Consider the following 19,587-nt stretch of genomic DNA (forward strand, 5'->3'; position numbering starts at 1 on the left):
CCATAAATGCCTTCTGAAATACTTTTTTGTTTATTAATATTGCTTTTTACACATAAAAATAAGTTTCCATTCCCTTCCTCCTAATAAGATTTTTATGGTGTATGCTAACATTTTAGTTTCTTTTATTTCCCTCCTATTTTCCATTTATGCACAGGAATGATCACCTCATTAACTTGTCAGTCTTGAACCCTAAGCATTTCTACAAAAGGCATTCAGTTTATATATTTGATTCCCAAACTGAAGTTACAGATGTAAGATTTTTAGCATTAAAAGCACATGTAGAAATCTGTCCTTGCAACAGCTACAGTTCAAAATATTATGTTATTTTTTAATATTAAAACTAAGCCTGTGAAAAGTGCAAACTAATTTTTACTTATTTTCTTCTCTCTTCCTAATCAACCATTTATTATTTATATTGAAAAGAATATCTAAAGAGTAAATACTAACAAATACTGCTTAGTAGCTGATTATCCTTCTTTCGTTAACTTAATATTAGGATGCATTAGAATGAAGTCCATAACAGAGGAAAATATATAATTGACTAAAAATACCCCTCCCAAAAACAAGACTGCAAAATACGTGAAGCAATTATCACAAAATTACTTAAATGTCACTGGAGATATTCCTGGTAACTTTGTCAATAGAATTCCCAGTTGACTAACAATCACAGTTAAACATGTGCTGCTGAAGTTGTACCTAATTTATAAGAAAGCAGCTTCACGGGGAAGAATACAGGGAAACTATTGTGACTATTTCTCTAGAGAGAAACTGTACCGAGGAAACTATAGCAAAAGGAAAATTGATGTCAACCCAACAGTATCTGACTGCAAGGGAAAAACAAAAAACAAAAAAAACAAGAGCGAGTAAGATTTTTCTAATTCGACCTTGCTTTTAGGGGAAAAGAGTACCGAATAAAAAAAGGGAAGGTTTTATACATTTGTTACAGGGTAGAACACAACATATCTAATTAGATACTTCACTAAATATATTCAACCAAAATATGTATCTAAAGCATGCATTTCCCCCTAAGGGAATGAAAATTGACTTAGAGAGGCAAAAATATCATTTCATTTTATATATAAGGCAAACATATTCACATAGTGCATCTGTACATACAATATATCTACTGAATTAAAATTTCATGATGGAGATGATTATGAAAAAAATGACGGAAGAGGCTTCTAAGGGGCGTGATAATGAAAACTAGGTTGAGAACCACGGGTCTAAAGTGAACTGACACTTTTTATTATCACAATATGCAAACAGATAAAAATATATATTATATGGATAATTTTTTTAAATGGAAAAATAACTATTATTAGTACCTATTTAATTTTTGTTACTATAACCAACTATAATAACGATTTAAAAATCAAGAAAGTAGAATATTTGGTTTTAAAAAAATATAGTGATATAAGAGAATACTAACTTTTAGAGTAGAAGTCTAGAGCATTCTGGAAATTACCTATTTCGTAGGCTTAGGTGTAAAAATGACCATTAAATTGTAAATTAGAAAGAATTATCATCGGAATCTTAATAAACAAAATATTAAATTTACTGGATTGACCGGAGTTGCCTATTCGAAATGCTGAGAGAATATATTAGACCCCATTGTCTTTAGATAAGCAGTTAAAACAACTTTTTTAAAAGTTTATTACATTATGTGTTAATACAGTTGTCTCTTGGGGCTAGGGGCACTGAGCCCTACGTGATGAAAAACTTATATATAGCTTTGACTCCCACAAAAGTAAGGGATTGGCCCAGGACCCTGGCGGATACTAAAACCCGCAGATGCTCAAGTCCTTATATAAAATGATGTAGAACAATGCATACAGTGAGCCCTTCACATATGCGGATTCCCAACCACGGATCGAAAATATTGTTTTCAATTTGCAGTTGGTTATATCTGAGGATGCAAAACTCAGGGATCTGGAGGGCTGATTATATATTTATTGAAAAAAAATCTTTATATAAATGGACCTACACAGTTCAAACTCATGTTGTTCAAAGATCAACTGTAACTCTTTTCAATGTCAATCAGTACAAAGAAGTGATAAAATAATAACCAAAGGAGAGAGAAACCTCATGACTAAATGACATTTGGGCTGGAAGCTGCAAACTCTCACCATCATTATTAATATTTAGGATCAATTGTTTTCATATTGATCCTTTTTAAACTGAGTTGGATGGTGATAAGTTATAAGATATTTGCCTTTGGAGCCCTTATAATATAAAGGTAAAAAAAGAGGAAAAATATTGATTGTACTGTATGTATGTATGTTTGTATTTATTTTAATGAATGACCTTTAGTAGGCCTTTTTACATTGGGAAACATTCCAACCAGAGAGAACAGTGCTGCAGCAGCCTATTTTGATCATATCATCCCACCTTGGGATACATCTTCTCTCAGCCTTATAGCTCTTGTCTTATTTTTCCTTTAGAGGAATGGAGGATTCCGGTGATGAATCTCGTGTTAGACCCAGAGCATGTGCTCATTACCACTCTTTGGGCAGTGACTTTCTTCTGCCTTGTATTATTCTTATTTGTCCACACTTTTTTTTGCTATAGCCTCTTGAGGGTATTTTTATATTCTCTCTGGCATCTTGTATGCCTTATATTAGTAGCTCAACTATGATTTAATAAATGAATAATAATAGAGAATATAGGAACAGTGAGAAGAAATGCACAGAACATTTATTGATAATTTGATATTGATAGCAAAGGAGTTAAATTGCTCATAGAATCTACCCATAAAGGAGATGGTTCACTCTCAAGCTGAGAATAAAAAATTTAAGTCCTGGACCATTCGAAACAAGAGGACCTTCCATGAATACAATCAGGGATGCTTCCTGGATGACAGTTGTTGATGAGTCACAGAGAAGTTTTGAAAAAGCAGTTATCCACCTAGGAACCCATAAAAAGAATTGAGAGGCAGGCTGCCAAGATCATGTATATTAGCAAACTAGTAGCAAACGAGAAACCTTTGTTTCTATGAAGGTGCAATAAAAGACCCGAACACTATGCTTCTGTATTTGAATATGTCACTCTAAAATGTATTAAATATCAAACCGTGATGTTCACTAGTAATCAGTCTTAAAACTAATATTTTTCAAAGAAAATTTTGGAAACACAATCTCAAAATAAGAAATTACTTAAATATATATACATATTTTCTCAAGGGAGTTTGCAAAAGGAAGTAAATAGAACCTCATACAACGTTAATTCTATACATGTTGAGATATGTCCAGAAAGCAGAGTTCTAGTGAGCTAAACAGATTTTCTCCTTGATTTTTCATCTTTCTACCAGCCTCAAAAGGCACTTTAGGCCATAAGGACAGATATATAAGGAGGTATTCTACCATATTTACTCTTTAGGTTTGGCTTAATATTTGTAAAGGCTGAGACAAATCAGAGCCAAGCACTTTACAATCGAATGAATCTATCTTAATCTGATTAGGAGCTGCCACTCGGTAAAGAAAAAAGTATGGTTTAGACTCAAGACTAAAATAGTAGGGGTCTAGAAACTTAGAGCTGTGGCTTTAAACTGACATGCTTTTCAATGGTATGTAAGGTCTATGCAAATCTTGTAAGGGTTGATAATTACTTGTAAAGAGGGTTAAAGTGAAATGGGTTTGAGGAGGTAGAATAAGATTAGCTTGCTCACCTATAACAGGGTCTAAAATAGCTTGGCTGAAAGATTGTCACAATAAACAAAGCAAACTACCACTTGGCTAACTTGTTTTTATAGTTGCAGACATTTTATTATCTTTACCCTGGTGTGTTGGGGATTCCCAGGACCACACTCATTTTCAACGATACACTAGAAGGACTCACAGAACTCTCAAAAGCTATTATACTCATGGTTAGGGTTTATTAGAGTTAAAGAATAGACATTAAAATCAGCAAAAACAAAAGGTGTATAGGAAAGAGTCTAGGAGAGAGCAAATGCAAACTTTCAGTTATTCTCTCTGGTAGAATAGTACAGAGTGCTTAATTCTCTCAGCAGCAATCTATGACAACACATATAAAGTGTCACCAACCAGGGAAACTCACCCAAGTCCTGCTGTCCAGGATTTTTTTTTTTTTGGGTGGGGGGTGTCATTCACGAAGATATAGAATACTCATATGATTAAAGTTAACTACTCAGTTTCCAGAACCCCCAGAGGACAAACTGATAACAATTGATACAAACTGTGTCCCAGGGCTCCAGGTGAACAAAACTAGGCATTTATCATAAATCACATTGTTTGCATAAAATATTTCATGTGACCCCTGACAGTTATACAAAGACACTCTTATCAGGCACGATATACCAAGGGCTAAAGGTTATCTCCCAGGAGCTGGTCAAGGGACAGTCTTTCAATTTGGAATGTGCAGGGTTTGACTACTTGACCCCTTTGAATTAACCCTTTACCGCACCATATGGTAATATAAGATTTCTTTGTTATAGTGTCTCACATTTTATAGACATTTTACCAGCAACTACCAATTTAATGCATCTCAGGTATAGTTTTGTTGCTTTATCTAAAAAAAAAGGGGAAGATCCATATCTCTTAGGGTAGCCTTAAAGATTCATTATGTAAGGTTAGGGACCCTGGAACTCAAATACCAAGTGAAATCCCTAGCATATAGGAAATATTCACTACATTTGTTTTGAAAGAACAAATGTTCTTTCTACTCTTTAGATTATTTCTTGTTCCCAGTATCTTTGCTAACATACTCTCTCATTCTATTTCCGCCAACAAGATAGATTTTTTAAACCATATTTCAAGGTTTTGGTCAAATTCCACTCCTATTGTAAAGCCTCCTCAAGCCTTCATGGCAGGCATTAGAACTTCCTCCTCTGTGTTCCCATAATTTAATTTATTTCCAGATCCATTTATAGTCTACCTTGCATTATAGTTGATTACAAATGTACCTTTTTACCCAACTCTAGTTGTTGGCTTTTAAAGACAGAGACCTTGACCCATCTCATCTTTATGGTCCCTAGAATTCTTACCCTAATGTGTTGCTTCAGATTATTAGATGAAATTGAATATTGCAATTATTTAATCATAATTTTTTCAAGGTCATATTGCCAAGCTAAAATTGGGCTAAGGGAAAATGTAACTAATCTCCAATATTTTCTGGTGATTGAACTCAGCCTGAATCTCAGAAAAGTGGTATTACAAGCTTTCAAATTAGAGTAAATGAAAAGTAGATTAGACCAAAGCATAAGAACACAGTGTACAGAACAGCTGTATTGTGCCCTCAACGGAATAAGCTAAATTATAATCATAGATGTGTTTCATCTTCCCTGCCTGTGTACCCTTCTGAAGATGCTTTCAACTTCAGGGCTTTGGGGATTTGATTGTCACTATAAATCTAAAATTAGTTTGATTAGTTTCGCTGACATCTATTACTTTAAAATATCTGAAATCTACCTTAGAAATATAAATTAGCAAGAATTTCAAGGGCAATAATTCAATTTGTGTACATATCAGGATGCTAAATTTGACTCATGAAACAGGCCTAGAAACACCACTTTGTTTAGGCTCCAGTAATGTAGAAGTGGTTGAGGTTGTAAGTGGGTCATAGAATAAGGGTCAAAAAGTTAATTTCAAATAAATTTTTCTGTCAGATACAAGGAGAACCTTTTTATGTGTTTATCCGTATAAATTTATCTATTTTTTCAAGCTGTTCTTGCCTCTTTTATTTTTCCTCAGATGTTCTCAGATTTTATCATTCCTATCTTCTGCCCATTCCTGATTTATTCAAAAATATTTTTATTAAATATCTACTATGTGTGCAACATTTTACTATGCATGAAAAACAGGACCACTAAGAGATTCCTTTAAACGTAACAAAATTTTATTAAGCTAGTGCTCAATATTCTGCCAGGAACCCTGCCATTTCCTGATACTATAAAGATAAGTAAAACAGAGTTTCTTTCTCTGAAGAGATTATGGTGTGTAGCTGGAGAGAACAATTTTAGAATAAATAACTTTGCTTTTTCTGTGGTCATAATAGAGCAGTGTATAAAGGACTATGAAAACAGTTCAGAGAGAAGTTACCTATGGAAAAGGAAAGTTTCAGAATTGAGGTAATAAAGGAATTCAAGGAAGAGGAAAAACGTGGAGCAGATGCATGTGCAACGAATATTAAGAATCTGTTTCCTGGAAAGCAAAGAGCTTTTATTTAGAAGTTATTAGTCTAGATTAACCATTCTTTAAGTTGAAAGATTACACGCTTCCTAGGTTTTCATCATATAGTCAGTGTTCTCTGGCCCACCTATAAGCAGATATACTTGGAATAGGATTAATTAAACCAATCTGAAAAGCAATCACCAAATGAGAAGTATTTTTTTCTATAATATTATTGTATGATTAACTGGCTATCCCATTGTGTTAAAAGAAACCCTGTGAAAATTAACCAGGGAAAACTTTCCGCCTTTTCTACTTAGTCTCAGCAAGGAAAAACTGCGACTGTTTGCCCCAGTTTTTCTGCCTGCCAGGTTCTTAAGCTTCCCTCCAATGTAGGCATTTTTAACATATAATGTGAAAAGTATTTCACCACCTGCGCAATATCAATGTTCTAGTTATACGTCCATGCGTTAGTTTAATGTCTTTAATTTTATCATTTTTAATGTGTTCTAAGAGGATGTACTTCAGTGACATAGAATGGTGAACCAAACTGATTTTAATTAGTTTAATTTATTGTCGTATTTTCATAACATTTACTCCATACTCTTGACATACACGAAGATCACAATTATAACTTTTATTACAGTAGATCAGTGTCCGTTATTCTATCCCATCAGCACAGTTAAAAAGGATATAGCTAATAAAAAAGGAGACTTTGAGCAAATTGTTAAAAGTGTCATTCTACTTTGTGTTTGAGATATAAAATGAAGAATATATAGTTTCTATTTTCCTTAAACAGGTAGAGACTATTCTTAATTTTAAAGGGTAACTCTCTGTTGCTAACGCACCTTTCTTATTTATAGGAGAATGTTGAAGGAGGAGACTGCAGTCGCTGCAAATCTGGCTTCTTCAATTTGCAAGAGGATAATCATAAAGGTTGTGATGAGTGTTTCTGTTCAGGGGTTTCCAGCAGGTGTCAGAGTTCCTACTGGACCTATGGCAGTGTAAGCAACAGACTTAATTCTGCATACTGTTCTATCAGCCTTCTTGTTATCTTTGTTGTTCTTTTGTAAGAAATTAATGGGGTTTTTTTTTCCTTGTAGTGAGCTTCTACTTAAAGTTATCAGGAAGAAGTGATGAAATTTTCTTTCAAATACTGTTTATGTATCTTTGATCAAAGGCTTTTAGGTTTTATTCTAACAGAGTGTAGAGGGGAACCTTTTAGAAGAAGTAAACTCTAGCCTTTTTCGTGTCCATGATTAATATGTGAAGCAGTAGTGAAATGAATGTTTTAACCCCAAGGACAAATAATTCAATATAGAAAGCATCAGATTGTGATATTAAGAATTACATATTCCATTCACTATTTTTTGGTGTACAAGTTAAGAAAAATAATTTACTCATCTATATATCCATATATAACACCTATTACCCACCGACATTTAGTCACTTTTTGATAGTGCATGGGTTGTTTCATTGTTAAAAAGGGCCATTAAATTTGAACAATATCTTCATTATTAGATGATTCGAAAAATTTTAAATTGTGAACCTATGTAGTAGTTACTGGAATTTTATTCCTCTAACATAAACATAAACATAAACAAACATAAACATAAACATAAACATGCCTGCTCTACTTCCTCCAATGCCCACCACACTCCCCATCACTCCCCATTGCCTTTTGAACTCTATGCAGATAGTGATTTGAAGAGGTATGAAAGGAAAATGAGGTTTTCAGGGAATTTCAAATAACCTTGTGTGGATGCTCTTAAGAGTATAGAGTAGCAGGAAACAAGTTAGAGAGAGAGAAGCCTATAAAGGAAATGAAAAACTATACTATGCAGAGTTGAGTATGCTAAAAAGTTGAATTCTTATACTTTGAGAGTCATCGAAGGATTTCAGCAGGGGAATGATATGATTAGAGTTATGTTTTATAAAGATAACTATTTCAATAAACTATCTTCCTTCTTTTCAGCTTTAATCAGCTGACTGATCCTTAACACAATGATCATATATTTCTTTCTCTACCTTCATTGCTTTTAAGTCAAGTCTGAAATATTCTAAGTAGTTTCTGATTGCACTCTCATGTCTAAATTTGAATCTATACATATTTTATCAAATGTATTACTTTGGAGCAGGTAACAGAGAACCAACAGCAAATGGAAATCTAATCTAACTTTCTCCTTTTCTAGACAGCCCCATTAATATATCAAAATTTCATGGTTAGCAAAGGACTAGAGGTGGCACTCAGCCTTGGTCTAAAGAAACTAGGTCTACTGATATTTGCATTTCAGTAAGTCCTCTGGAAAGAACTTCCTCTGTGCCTCATTGGCCTGTCTTAGAATGTCTGGAGGGTGATATTAAAAAGGGAATAAAAGGAAGTAATATATATCTTATTGTCTAGCTAGCCAGTAAGTTTTTATCTGGTCTCTCTTTCTCTTTTGACCAGGGGATTCAAAGCAGTTCCATAGCTTTGGCTGATACAAAATCAAATGACCTCTACATGAAGAAATTAAAAAATATATATTTTATCCACATATAATCACCATTACAATTCTACTTTCCATCGTCCACAATACCAAGCAGCTCACACAGGTCCAGTGGTAGCTGTGGTAGCTCCATACCTCAGTGTCCAGTGTTTTGTCCTGACCTGATGGTTTAAATTAAAACTGTAGTCGTATGCTTACCCAAGGCTGGAGCATAAAGATAGAAAAGCAAATCATCATAGCTTCCCTAAGTCTTCCTTTAAGGCTCCTTCCTTTTCTGGGCTGAGCACCTAGGCTCCTACAGCACTTCTGACCCCTTGAGGAAGAGTAGGTACAGCATTGTGAGCAGTGGCCATAGCAACAGACTGGTGGATTCAAACCTCAAAGCAGAAATTTAAATAGGTGGGAAGGGAGGACATACTAAATGAAAAAGGCCACTTTTCAGGCACTTGCATATTTTATTTCTTTTTTTCTCTGCTCCACAAATACATAAGGTAACATCTTTTGAAATATTTTGTACCACAAACAATAGAGAATTCTAGTGAAGTGAATAATATGAAATTCAAAGTTCAACTATGTGGTAATTAATATAGCAGTATAATCATTGTATAATTTTGAATGGATTTCTAGTCTCAAGAAAGAGGTATTTGGAATCATAATTTAATAAAAGTATTGGATCAATAAAAACAGATTATTATATAGTAAGTACTATCCAAACTCCTAGGAACATCAAGAAAAAAACAAATAATAGGCACCTATAATGAGTACAAATGATAAGTTTAGTGATATTCACTTCACAACTCTCATATTTTTGTAAACTTTTATAGTTTTTGTTTTTTAATTTCCAAAAAAATAAATGGGCGCTACAGGAATTTGAAAGAGGAAAGAAGTGGATGGATTCCTGCCCCCTCCCTAAGTAACAATGATTGTGCGTTTTCTTTAAGATACTAGACATGAGTGGTTGGTATCTGACTGACATCTCAGGCCGCATTCGAGTGGCTCCCCAGCAGGAAAACTTAGATTCGCCTCAGCAGATCAGCATCAGCAGTGTGGAGGCCCGCAGAGCCCTACCCCAGGGCTACTACTGGAGTGCACCAGCTTCGTATCTGGGAAACAAAGTAAGTCCATATGGTGTTTGCTTCTTGCTTTAGCAGGTCAATAAAGAGAAGAGGTTTTATTTAGTATTCGTTTAATGAAGGATAAGAATATCTAGTACATACTGTGTTGGATTGCCAGGACCAACTAAATCAGATTGTGTTGACATTTTTCCCATGTCCCACGGTATCCCTAGTTTATAACCTTACATAGTTGATGTTCTATGTAAAACTTTTGAATGAACAAATCAATTAATGAAGGCTCTAGAATAGTTTTGCAGAACAAATTATAGATATTGGGAAAAAGTATGTTATGTTTACTTAAAACAGCTGTTTTTCTAGAGTTGTCTAAAGTGGAATACTTCCTGAAATTTTCCTCTTCTGTTTCTGTTTCATTTCAAAGCTGATATTCAAAAGAGTTACTTTTTCTATTTTGTATGAATGTTAATTTTAAATGAAATTTATTGCATAACTAATTTAATGCTTGCCATGAAACTTTTGTAAACAACATATTCTCTACAATTCAGAAAGAAAACTACCCTAAAAAAAGTGCCAGATTGAAAGCACATGTTTGTTTTAAAGCCCACTCACACATATATAAAAACATACACAGATAAACAAATGTAGCAGCCTCGGAAGTACAGGTGCTTTTTTTTGTTTTTCTTTTGTGGATTAACTCTATGTAGATAGGTGTCTTGGCTTTTATTTTATTTTATTTTGCCTAATAACTTGTTGGAAACAATATTTGGTATAGTAATTTTAGATATGAATACTTGCTTGTTATATGAAAGTTAATACCTTGTCAGCTGATAGTTAAATTATCTAATCACACACAGAAAAATCTTCTAGCAAATTGATGTTATTTAAGCTTAACTTTCATCTATAAGAATATAGTGTTACTTTTAAAGAAATCTTCACTGGTTAAACAATTGAAAATGTATTTATAGTTAGCGATTCTCTCGCCATAGCATGTAAATATTGAGATAGAAAAACTCAGTTGTTCATATGTTACTGAGTTAATGGGAGACTCGTAGTTTCAGCGAATTGAAGAAATTTTAACTCATGGCCAGTTTCTTATTTTTAACAGGCTTCAGAGGCAATTATAAAAAATGTAAAAATGAAGAAAACACATTTTTAATAAATATGTATTTTAAAAGTGACAGTATATGTTCCATGAAATTCTACAGCTGTACTAAAAATCCAATTAAACTTTTATTTGCAAGGCCCATTACAATAAGATGTCATTCTATCCAGTTCTATTTAGGAACCTCCTGTATTCCCAGTAAAAGAGCTCATAAAACTTGAATGTCTACAGCTTAAAATTACCAAAAATTAAATAAACTGTCAATTTTTTTCCTGCTCTGAGGAGTTCAGAGAAGAGCCTTGGGTCAGAATTGGATGGGTTTCAGAGGTTTTATTTTTCTTACTATGGTGAAATTTATTTAAGTATAGCTTATAATAGAATATGCTTTACCATATTTTCGATGATTTCTTCTTTGGTTGTATGCTTTTTTTTTCTGTTGGCTGGAACTCAAACTGACAGAAGGAAAGCAAGTAAATGAGATGTTAAATAGCATCAGAGCAAAGGATTTGGACATCCTGTTCGTAGTTGTTGGTTCCCAAAGATAACTTCCCTTATCCTGGCTGAACTGTTTCTTATAACCACCCACAATGAAGCACTTCATATTCCCCCACAGATCATTTTCACATCAAAAAGCTGGGCTTGCGTGTGCTTCAATTTCCATTCAATGAACAAAATAATGGTAGTGGGGTGTGCAAATTGTTTGAATATGGAAGACATTTTTTAATGTAATGTGGAAGCCCTCGGTGGTTTACTGTCAGATATCTTAGTATGAATGAAACAATTTGCCTTAATAACTGAACCATATAAATTTTTGATACTACCAATAATACTGCAAGCTCTCACAAATTACCATAGTACATCTTAGCTGTCATGTCACATCACGGAAATTATAGTCATGATGACATGCTTAGCTTGGTTGATTTAATATCTTGCTAGGGAAATGGAAAATTGTAGGGCCTTGTTTGTAAATTCAATAAAGCCATTTTTCTAAATAGTTGAGGCTAAATTTTTTACCAGTAATTGCTGTTCAAATCAAAGCCATCGCCAGACTATGACAGAAATAGTATATCAAGAAAAAGCGAATCTGCTTAGATACTGAATTTCATTTACATCCATGACCAGGATGCTGTGGGTACATAATTTCTCCTCCACTCTTTTAGTGTTAATTCCTAAGTCAAAAAAATATTTAGGAGATGCTATTAACATCTCCTAAATATTTATATCACCAATTTTCAAACATTTTTCGTCAGTCACTTGGTTATAAGGCTGTTTACAACAGAAAGGAGATGTGCTGTGCTGTTCTTGTACTACCATAATGCGATGCTGCATGCCATTCTTCCTTTTTTATTTTCAGGAGTCTAACCCCAAATAATAAAATGCTCTCACATGCAATACTCCTTGCTAGCATAGGAGTCTGCCTGGTTGTAATAAAACTCAAGAATACTAGGCAGTTTAGCAAAGGAATATTTTTTGTTCTAAGAAACGTTTTTATTGACCGCAGTCCTCTTTGGAGTAATGAGGAATACATAAGTGAATATAAGTGTGTATGTGGATAATAGATGAGGCCTAGGAAAACTAAACACATTTTTAAACCGCCCATTTAAAAACTTACCATGATCTCAACTATGAGTTAACTCCTAAATAGCAGTCTCGAATTTTTTTCTCATGTGTGAATGAATATTTAGGACAATTGGCACTATCAAGTGTCAGTTTCCTCCCTTCATTCTAGATTGTCAAAGAGAATGAAGTCAGGCACCCATATGGCTGTACTAGGCAGCATTTCATTTTCAGAATGCTTGGCAAATGTTAATGCTTGATTTTAAGGCATTTGTTTAAGCATGGAACTAGGCAGGAATGGAAAAAACTAGAGGACAGAGTCCTGCTGGTTTGCTACAGGCTACAGCAATTTAGAAACAGTTCGGGTATTTCAGAGTTGGAATAATTTACTGCTTTGGTAAACTAAGTGCTATTGGAACATTGAAACAGTCATTTACTTAAGGTTACCCTAGTGGTCTGAAATAGTGCATTTTCCAAAAGCAATTCTCTTCATGTCTGTGAAGTTCCCAGAGAATCTGGCTTGGCCTATTGTTCCCACATTATCATTAAAGTTTGAAATTCTGTCTCTGAGCATTATTAAATTAATCTTATGTGATTTGTTCTTTACAAAACAATGCTTATTTCCTGCAACATTATACTGTCTTTTCCTGTTTCTAGTTTTAAAAAGCTTTAAATTGTTTCATGTAGTTGTCAAGTATACTGATAGCTTAGCTTAAAATGCACATTATGAGTCTGCTAACAAAATAGCATCTGGTTTCTAAAAGTAATCTTTGGTACTTCATTCTTATGCTTGCTTGACTTTTCATAAAGCTTTGAATTTGAAGAAGACTGATGTTTGAGATTTATAGGACAAGGTAGTTCTTGTCACATAAAAGGAGCTTTAAAAATACTTTATGATTAATGCTACATACTTAACAACAAAAAAATAGTTTTTATTAGGCTATTCAGAAATGACTCTTCAGTTGGGATTTATGAGAAAGAAGATGATTTAAATCATGGTTTAAAAAGTAAAAAACTTATTAACAAGCATGATCTATTCTCCTTTTAGCAGCCTAATTTGTATTTGTGACTTCTTTGCTCCATGTTCCTCAAAATTATTCAAAAGTAAAGGTCAAACCCTGTCCCTCATCCTTAACATCCTCCAATTTAAGCCTTGGATTGATTGGATTAATTATGAAGATATTATGTATGTGGAGAATGGCATGGCTATAAAAGTAAATAGTATAAATCAACTGCAATTGAATTGGGATTCCATAAATCAGATCTCATAAAGAATGATTTGGTAATGGAGTAGTACTGAGAAAAAGGTGTGGTACCTAAAATAAACTAATGAATCGTTAGGGGTAAATGAGAAAATATATTTATTTAAAAAAATAAAAACCAAGAAATCATTGATTGCTCGTAGTAATGGTGATGTCTACTGTGCAAAGTTAGCCCACCTATAAGGACTCAAGGTAACACATAAAAATCTCCCAATTTTTACCTGTCCTTATAACAATATTATCTTGACTTTTTTCTAATGAAATTTATAATGCAATAATATCTCAAAATATTAAATATTCAGATGCATTATTCTGTATCTTGTATCTTATAATGAAGTGCAATAGGGATAAAGATCAGTGTTTATAATTGATCAACTGAACAATTACTAAATAGAGAAACACTCATTTTAACAACATTTTTGTAGGAAAAATTAAGGAATTTACTTAACAGTATATTTTCAATCTGACTTGACTTTATGATACGATTGCCAACAAAGCTAATGTAATCTAGGACTACATTTGTAAAAATTTACTGGTAAGGTCAAGGGAGATAATGATTATATAGAATCATAAAATATTCATCTTTTCAAATTCACTCATGAAAATAGATGCTAATATCCTTTTTTTAAAAAAAAAGCATTAACAATCTGAACCCGTAGTGTATAAAAAATGGTAAAACAATTTGCCAAGTTGCTTTTATCATAGGAGTTCAAGGTTGGTTTAATATCAGATCATTTTAAATAATTGACCATATTGACTGATTAAAAGAGAGAGAAAAAACCAATTATCTCAATAGATGAAGAAAAAGGTATAGGTAAAATTAAATAACGATTCAAGATATTTTAAAAATTTCCAAACTAGTATTGGAAGGTACTTCTTTAACTGATGAAGTGTATCCACACAAAAATAAATAGCAAATATCTGATTTAATAGAAAATATTTTAAGAATTCTTTAAGATCATAAACATGAAACAATTTTCACTATGATCATTTTTATTTAACAAACTACAAGATCTGGACAATGCAGTATGATAAGAATTTAAAGAAACAGAGGTTGGAAAGAAAGAAATAAAAATATAATTTGTAGATGACATGGTTATGTACTTTGTGAACTCAAAAGATACATCATTAGGAAGAGAACTGTATACAAAATTAATATATAAAAGAATTGTTAAAAATCAATTTTAAAACATTTTATAAAGAATTCCTTATAGTAGCAATAAGTATTAAAAGTACCAAGTATTAAATCTATATGGAAAAGCAAAGAGCCAAGAATAGTCAAAGGAATTACTAAAAGAAAGCCAGAGATGGGGTTTTAATCAAAACTTAACTGATATGAGACTTAGATTTACTTCAAAAATATATAATGTTTAAGGCAAAGCACTTTCAGTGTGAAAATAGATAAAAAGATAAATGGGGCTGACAAAGTAGCTCAGAAATATTTCATACATATATGAATTCTTGATTTTTAACAAGTTAGATATTGCAGATCAATGACAATAGGACAGACCATTTAACACATGGTTCTGGTATCACTGGTTATCTAGAGAGAAAAGAAAACACTCTCTGTGTCCCTACCCTACATTATACATGAACCTCCCCACAAATTCTAGTTGAAACAAAGACATGATTTCAAAAACTATGCAAAAAAGCTTTGTGAAAACAATACATTAAATTTTTGCTTCTATGATTGAGTAATAGGATCTAAATTTACCCACCTGTCTTAAACAACAAGGTAACTTGAGGGAAAAATGTGAAACAACAGTTTTTAGACACTGGACTACAGATGGTGTAAGATTTCGATCCCTGAGAAAAAGAGAAATAAATGCAATGAGGCTACAATTGCCACAGATTATCACTTGGGCACAGTTTCCAAGGTGAAGTGCATTTGGGGAAACACCAAACAGCAAAGTCTAAAAGACAGAGATGGGAGCTCAGGAAGGCCAGGGAAGCTAGAATTTGTGTGAAAAAATACCAGAAAAGAGGAAGCCAGACAGAGAGATCCAGATATCTGTAAAGGTAACTGGCTGACTACTGAGTTGGATAGGAGAAAACTACCGAAGGCTGGTGAAAGAACTACCAAAAAGCAGAAAGAAAAACAATTCCAGGAGCTAACATGAAGCTGGTAATAGTTCATTTTCCCACCAGCTAAATTAGTTGAATGCTTTTATAATGGAAAGGTCATCAGGTAAAGTACTCAGAGAGTATTGTCTTGGTAGAGGGACTAAATTAGCTCCAGACTATAGGCTGCTCTAGATTTACCCTAACAGATTTCAAAAGCAAGCCTTAAAAGAAATCAGCTTATTCCAAGCAAATTAACGGCATGTCAGAGCAAAGTCCAACAGTACTTAATAAGTTATAACAAAATCCAGCACCCCAAAGTGTAAAATTCATCATGATGAGCATCAAATAAAAAATTACCAGGCATACAAACAAACAGGGGCATAAGAACCGTAAGCAGAAGAAAAATCAGTAAATGAAAACAGACCCAAAAATGATGTAAAAATCATGCCAAGGTACATCAGAATCAAATCAGAAAAAAAGAGAGAAAGAGAGAGAGGGGAAAAGAAAGAGAGAGAGAGAGAGAGAGAGAGAGAGAGAGAGAAAGAGAGAGAGAGAGAGAAAAGGAAGGAGGGAAGGAAGGAAGGAAGGAAGGAAGGAAAGAAGGAAGGAAGGAAGGAAGGAGGGAGAGAGGGAGGGAAGGAAAGAAGGAAGGAAGGAAGGGAGGGAGGGAGGGAGGGAGGGAAGGAAACAGCAGTAGAGATAAAGAGAAAATTCTAAAGGCAGCCAGAGAAAAAAGACACAACATGTACAGAAGAACAAAGATAAGGAAGAAGATTCTTGTCAGATATGATACAAGCCAAAATACAGTACAGAGACATTTTAAAATATTGGGAGGAAAAGAAACAACAGCAACAAATAAACAAACAAAAACTATCAATCTAGAATTCTTTACCAGGCCAAAATATCTTTGAAAAATTAATGCAAAACAAAAGAGGGGTTTTTTTGTTTGTTTTAGAGAAATAAAGGCTGAGTTATGTTTTCATCAATACATCTATACTAGAAGAAATGTAGAAAGTTATTTCAGCTAAAGGAATATGATACCAGATAAAAATTTATTCCTACAAAAAAATTAAAAGAATATTGCAAAAGATAATTAATGCTTTCTCCACTGATTGCCAGCTAATCAGGACCTCAGGCTAGTCATCTATAGTCCTAGGGCTTAACACAATGGTTACTAAATGAATAACAAAGCTTAAAATAGAATTTCAAGTATTTTCTGTGTCAAATTTTCTTTGAAATTGTAAAAAGGAAGTCTATGCCATAACAAGAGCAATAAAAAGCCTTCCTTCTACAACCCCTATTATTTATCTCAAAACTAAAGAAAGCAAAAACAGCACTAATTTGAAAGATTCAATCAAATCTTAACGTAAAACTTTTAAATTTTTTCTAAAATCTTTTCAATAACACTTTATAGCCATACTCCATGTACAGCTCAGTGGAGAACCATAGAGAACCAATGCATTGCTGGTTCTAAAAGACTAGCTCAAGTTCTTGTGGGACAAAGCCCCAATATTCTGACTTCTATCATTTGCAATTGATCAGACTTACCAACTGTTGTAGTTTAGTGGGACAGTATTATGCCATTTCTGAACTTATCATGAATAGAGCATAGTTTATATGCTGTTTTTGTTTGTTTATTATTTTTTAATAGTTAATAATGGGAAAAAACAAGGTGGTAGGGAAGAATGGGACACAGATAATTATAAGGGGTATATAGTTTGAAGACACAGGGAGAAGACAGCCATCTATAAGGCAAGTAGAGAAGCCTAGAACAGACCTTTCTCTCACAGCCCTCAGAAGGGACCAATCTTTTGATATCTGGATCATGGATTAGCAAACTACATTATTTGTTTCTCTCTTTAATTTTATGGGAATTAATCAAAAGCAATTATTTATGCAAGGGGAGGCCCTGGTCAGTTATTTTCAATGTTTTGATTCTTATGCCTTTCACAGATCTGATTCAAATGCTGAATCACTACCTTATTAGTTTTGTAATCTTAGACATATCCCATAATTTAGTTGAGTCTTACTTTCATTTCTGAAAAATGAGAGTTCCAGCACCCACTCAGAATGTGCAGTTCTAAAAAATGTCTTTAGCCCACAGAAGTTGTTCAATAAATGTCAATTGCTTTGTGAATTTCTATAGTAATTTATATCGGAGGTAGTCTTATATCAATAAAAGACATTTATTAAAAAACACTTTATCCCTTGCCTATTTATTGCTATCTGACAGAGAATCTGGGCAATCACAGAGTTAATTTTAGCAAGTAAGTAGAGTATATGACTTAAATAGCTCTCAGCAAGTTGAAAAATTAAATCTGTTCTCTAGCTTTTTGAGAGGCCTCCAGAGTGTTTTCCACTTTATGTTGAAGATACTAAAATAAAGTTTACAAGCATCACCTCATGTCTTTCCAAGCAAATGATATAAGTATCTTATTATTAGTGTTTCACTGAAGATCTAGTATTAAAAGGAATTTGAGATTTTGCCCATCAATAACTAATTAGAGAAATCAATTTCATAAACATAATAAACAAAATCAATACCCTGAAGTTATAATGTAGCAAGTTAAAAATGAGGTCATGAAAGTGGATCCCAACACAATATGGCTGGTGGGAAAATTTGGAGACACTTTTATGAGAAGAATGCCATGCGAACATGAAGATAGCCATCTACAAGCCAAGGATGCACCTAAAACAGAGTATTTTCTCACAGCCCTCCAAAGGAACCAACCCTGCTAACATTTTGGTTTCAATCTTGTAGTCTCTAGAACTGTAACGCAATGAATTTCTGTTATTTAAGACAATCATTTTGTGGTACTTTGTAATAACAGCCCTAGAAAACTAATACAAATAGTAAAATATAAATTTTTAAAAATCTCATAATTTTCATTGTTATAATTTATAGTGAATAAAAGGCTAATCTTTCTGGTATCTCAAATGATTATAGAAATTGATGAGAAAAGTCAACAGTCTAGCAGAAAAATGGGCAACAGATAAGAATGAATAGTTCATAGAAAATACAAATGGCTCTTCGATATATAAAATGATGTTCAACCTGACACATAATATGATACTACCTGAGAATCATTTGTCATCTATCTGAGGAAAGACAGCAAAATGGATAGCACACTATTATGGAGACTTTAAAAAAACAAAGATCCTTATATTTTGGTAGTAGGGTTATACATTGATGCAATCCAAGAAAATCAATTTAGAAATCACCAAAGTTACAAATGCACATATACTTATTTCTCTTCTGGGAATGTATCCTACAGATATATACAAACATGTGAAATATTAACTTATTCATTCATAAATGTCTGTGATAGTCATAAAAAATGTCTATCATTGAGAGACTCATTAAATGAATTTTGGTACATACATGCAATCTAACACTATAAAACTGTAAGTTTGAATAAGTATAGCAGTTCTTTGTATACTAAAATAGAATAATCCAAGGTATATGGTTAAGTAATTAAACCTAGAAGCAGAATAGTGTATATCTGACCATCATTTGTATAGAAAATAGTGGAGAAGTGTAATATATATTTGTAGTTATAAGGTTATATGGCTAAATGTTAGTCACAACTAACATTTGAATTGAGGTGAGTTTGCCTTAGAGGCTGTCTATTGCTTCATTCAAGAACAGAATATTATCAAATTTGTAAAATGAGGTCTTTTAACTAGAACAGCCTTTATTTTTAGTTTAATCTATTACAAACTATTAATTTTCTATTCTAGACTTTGTTGTAAAAATTATTGCTTTGACATGATCACTCAATAAATATTAAGTGCCCTGATCTTATAAGCTAAAAATTGATTGGCATGCTTAATTAATCATAAGGATTTGAGTAGCAATCTTATCTTTCCTGATAATTTCAGATAATTCTGTTATTGTCAGCAGGGCCTGTTGGGGAA

The 19,587-nt window shown here is 33.1% G+C and overlaps 1 protein-coding gene across 2 annotated transcripts in view; it reads left to right on the forward strand.

The window, feature by feature from the left end:
- LAMA2 (laminin subunit alpha 2) overlaps positions 1-19,587 on the forward strand; it is a 493,622-nt gene that overhangs the window by 216,577 nt on the left and 257,458 nt on the right. For both annotated transcript variants that reach the window (XM_006926157.1, XM_006926158.1), the window contains exons 11-12: positions 6,986-7,126; positions 9,553-9,726. In XM_006926157.1, coding sequence (XP_006926219.1) covers positions 6,986-7,126; positions 9,553-9,726 — 315 coding nt within the window. The remainder of the gene's footprint in view (positions 1-6,985; positions 7,127-9,552; positions 9,727-19,587) is intronic.

Source organism: Pteropus alecto, unplaced genomic scaffold, assembly GCF_000325575.1.
Source record: "Pteropus alecto unplaced genomic scaffold, ASM32557v1 scaffold79, whole genome shotgun sequence".
In the NCBI taxonomy this organism is placed as follows: domain Eukaryota; kingdom Metazoa; phylum Chordata; class Mammalia; order Chiroptera; family Pteropodidae; genus Pteropus; species Pteropus alecto.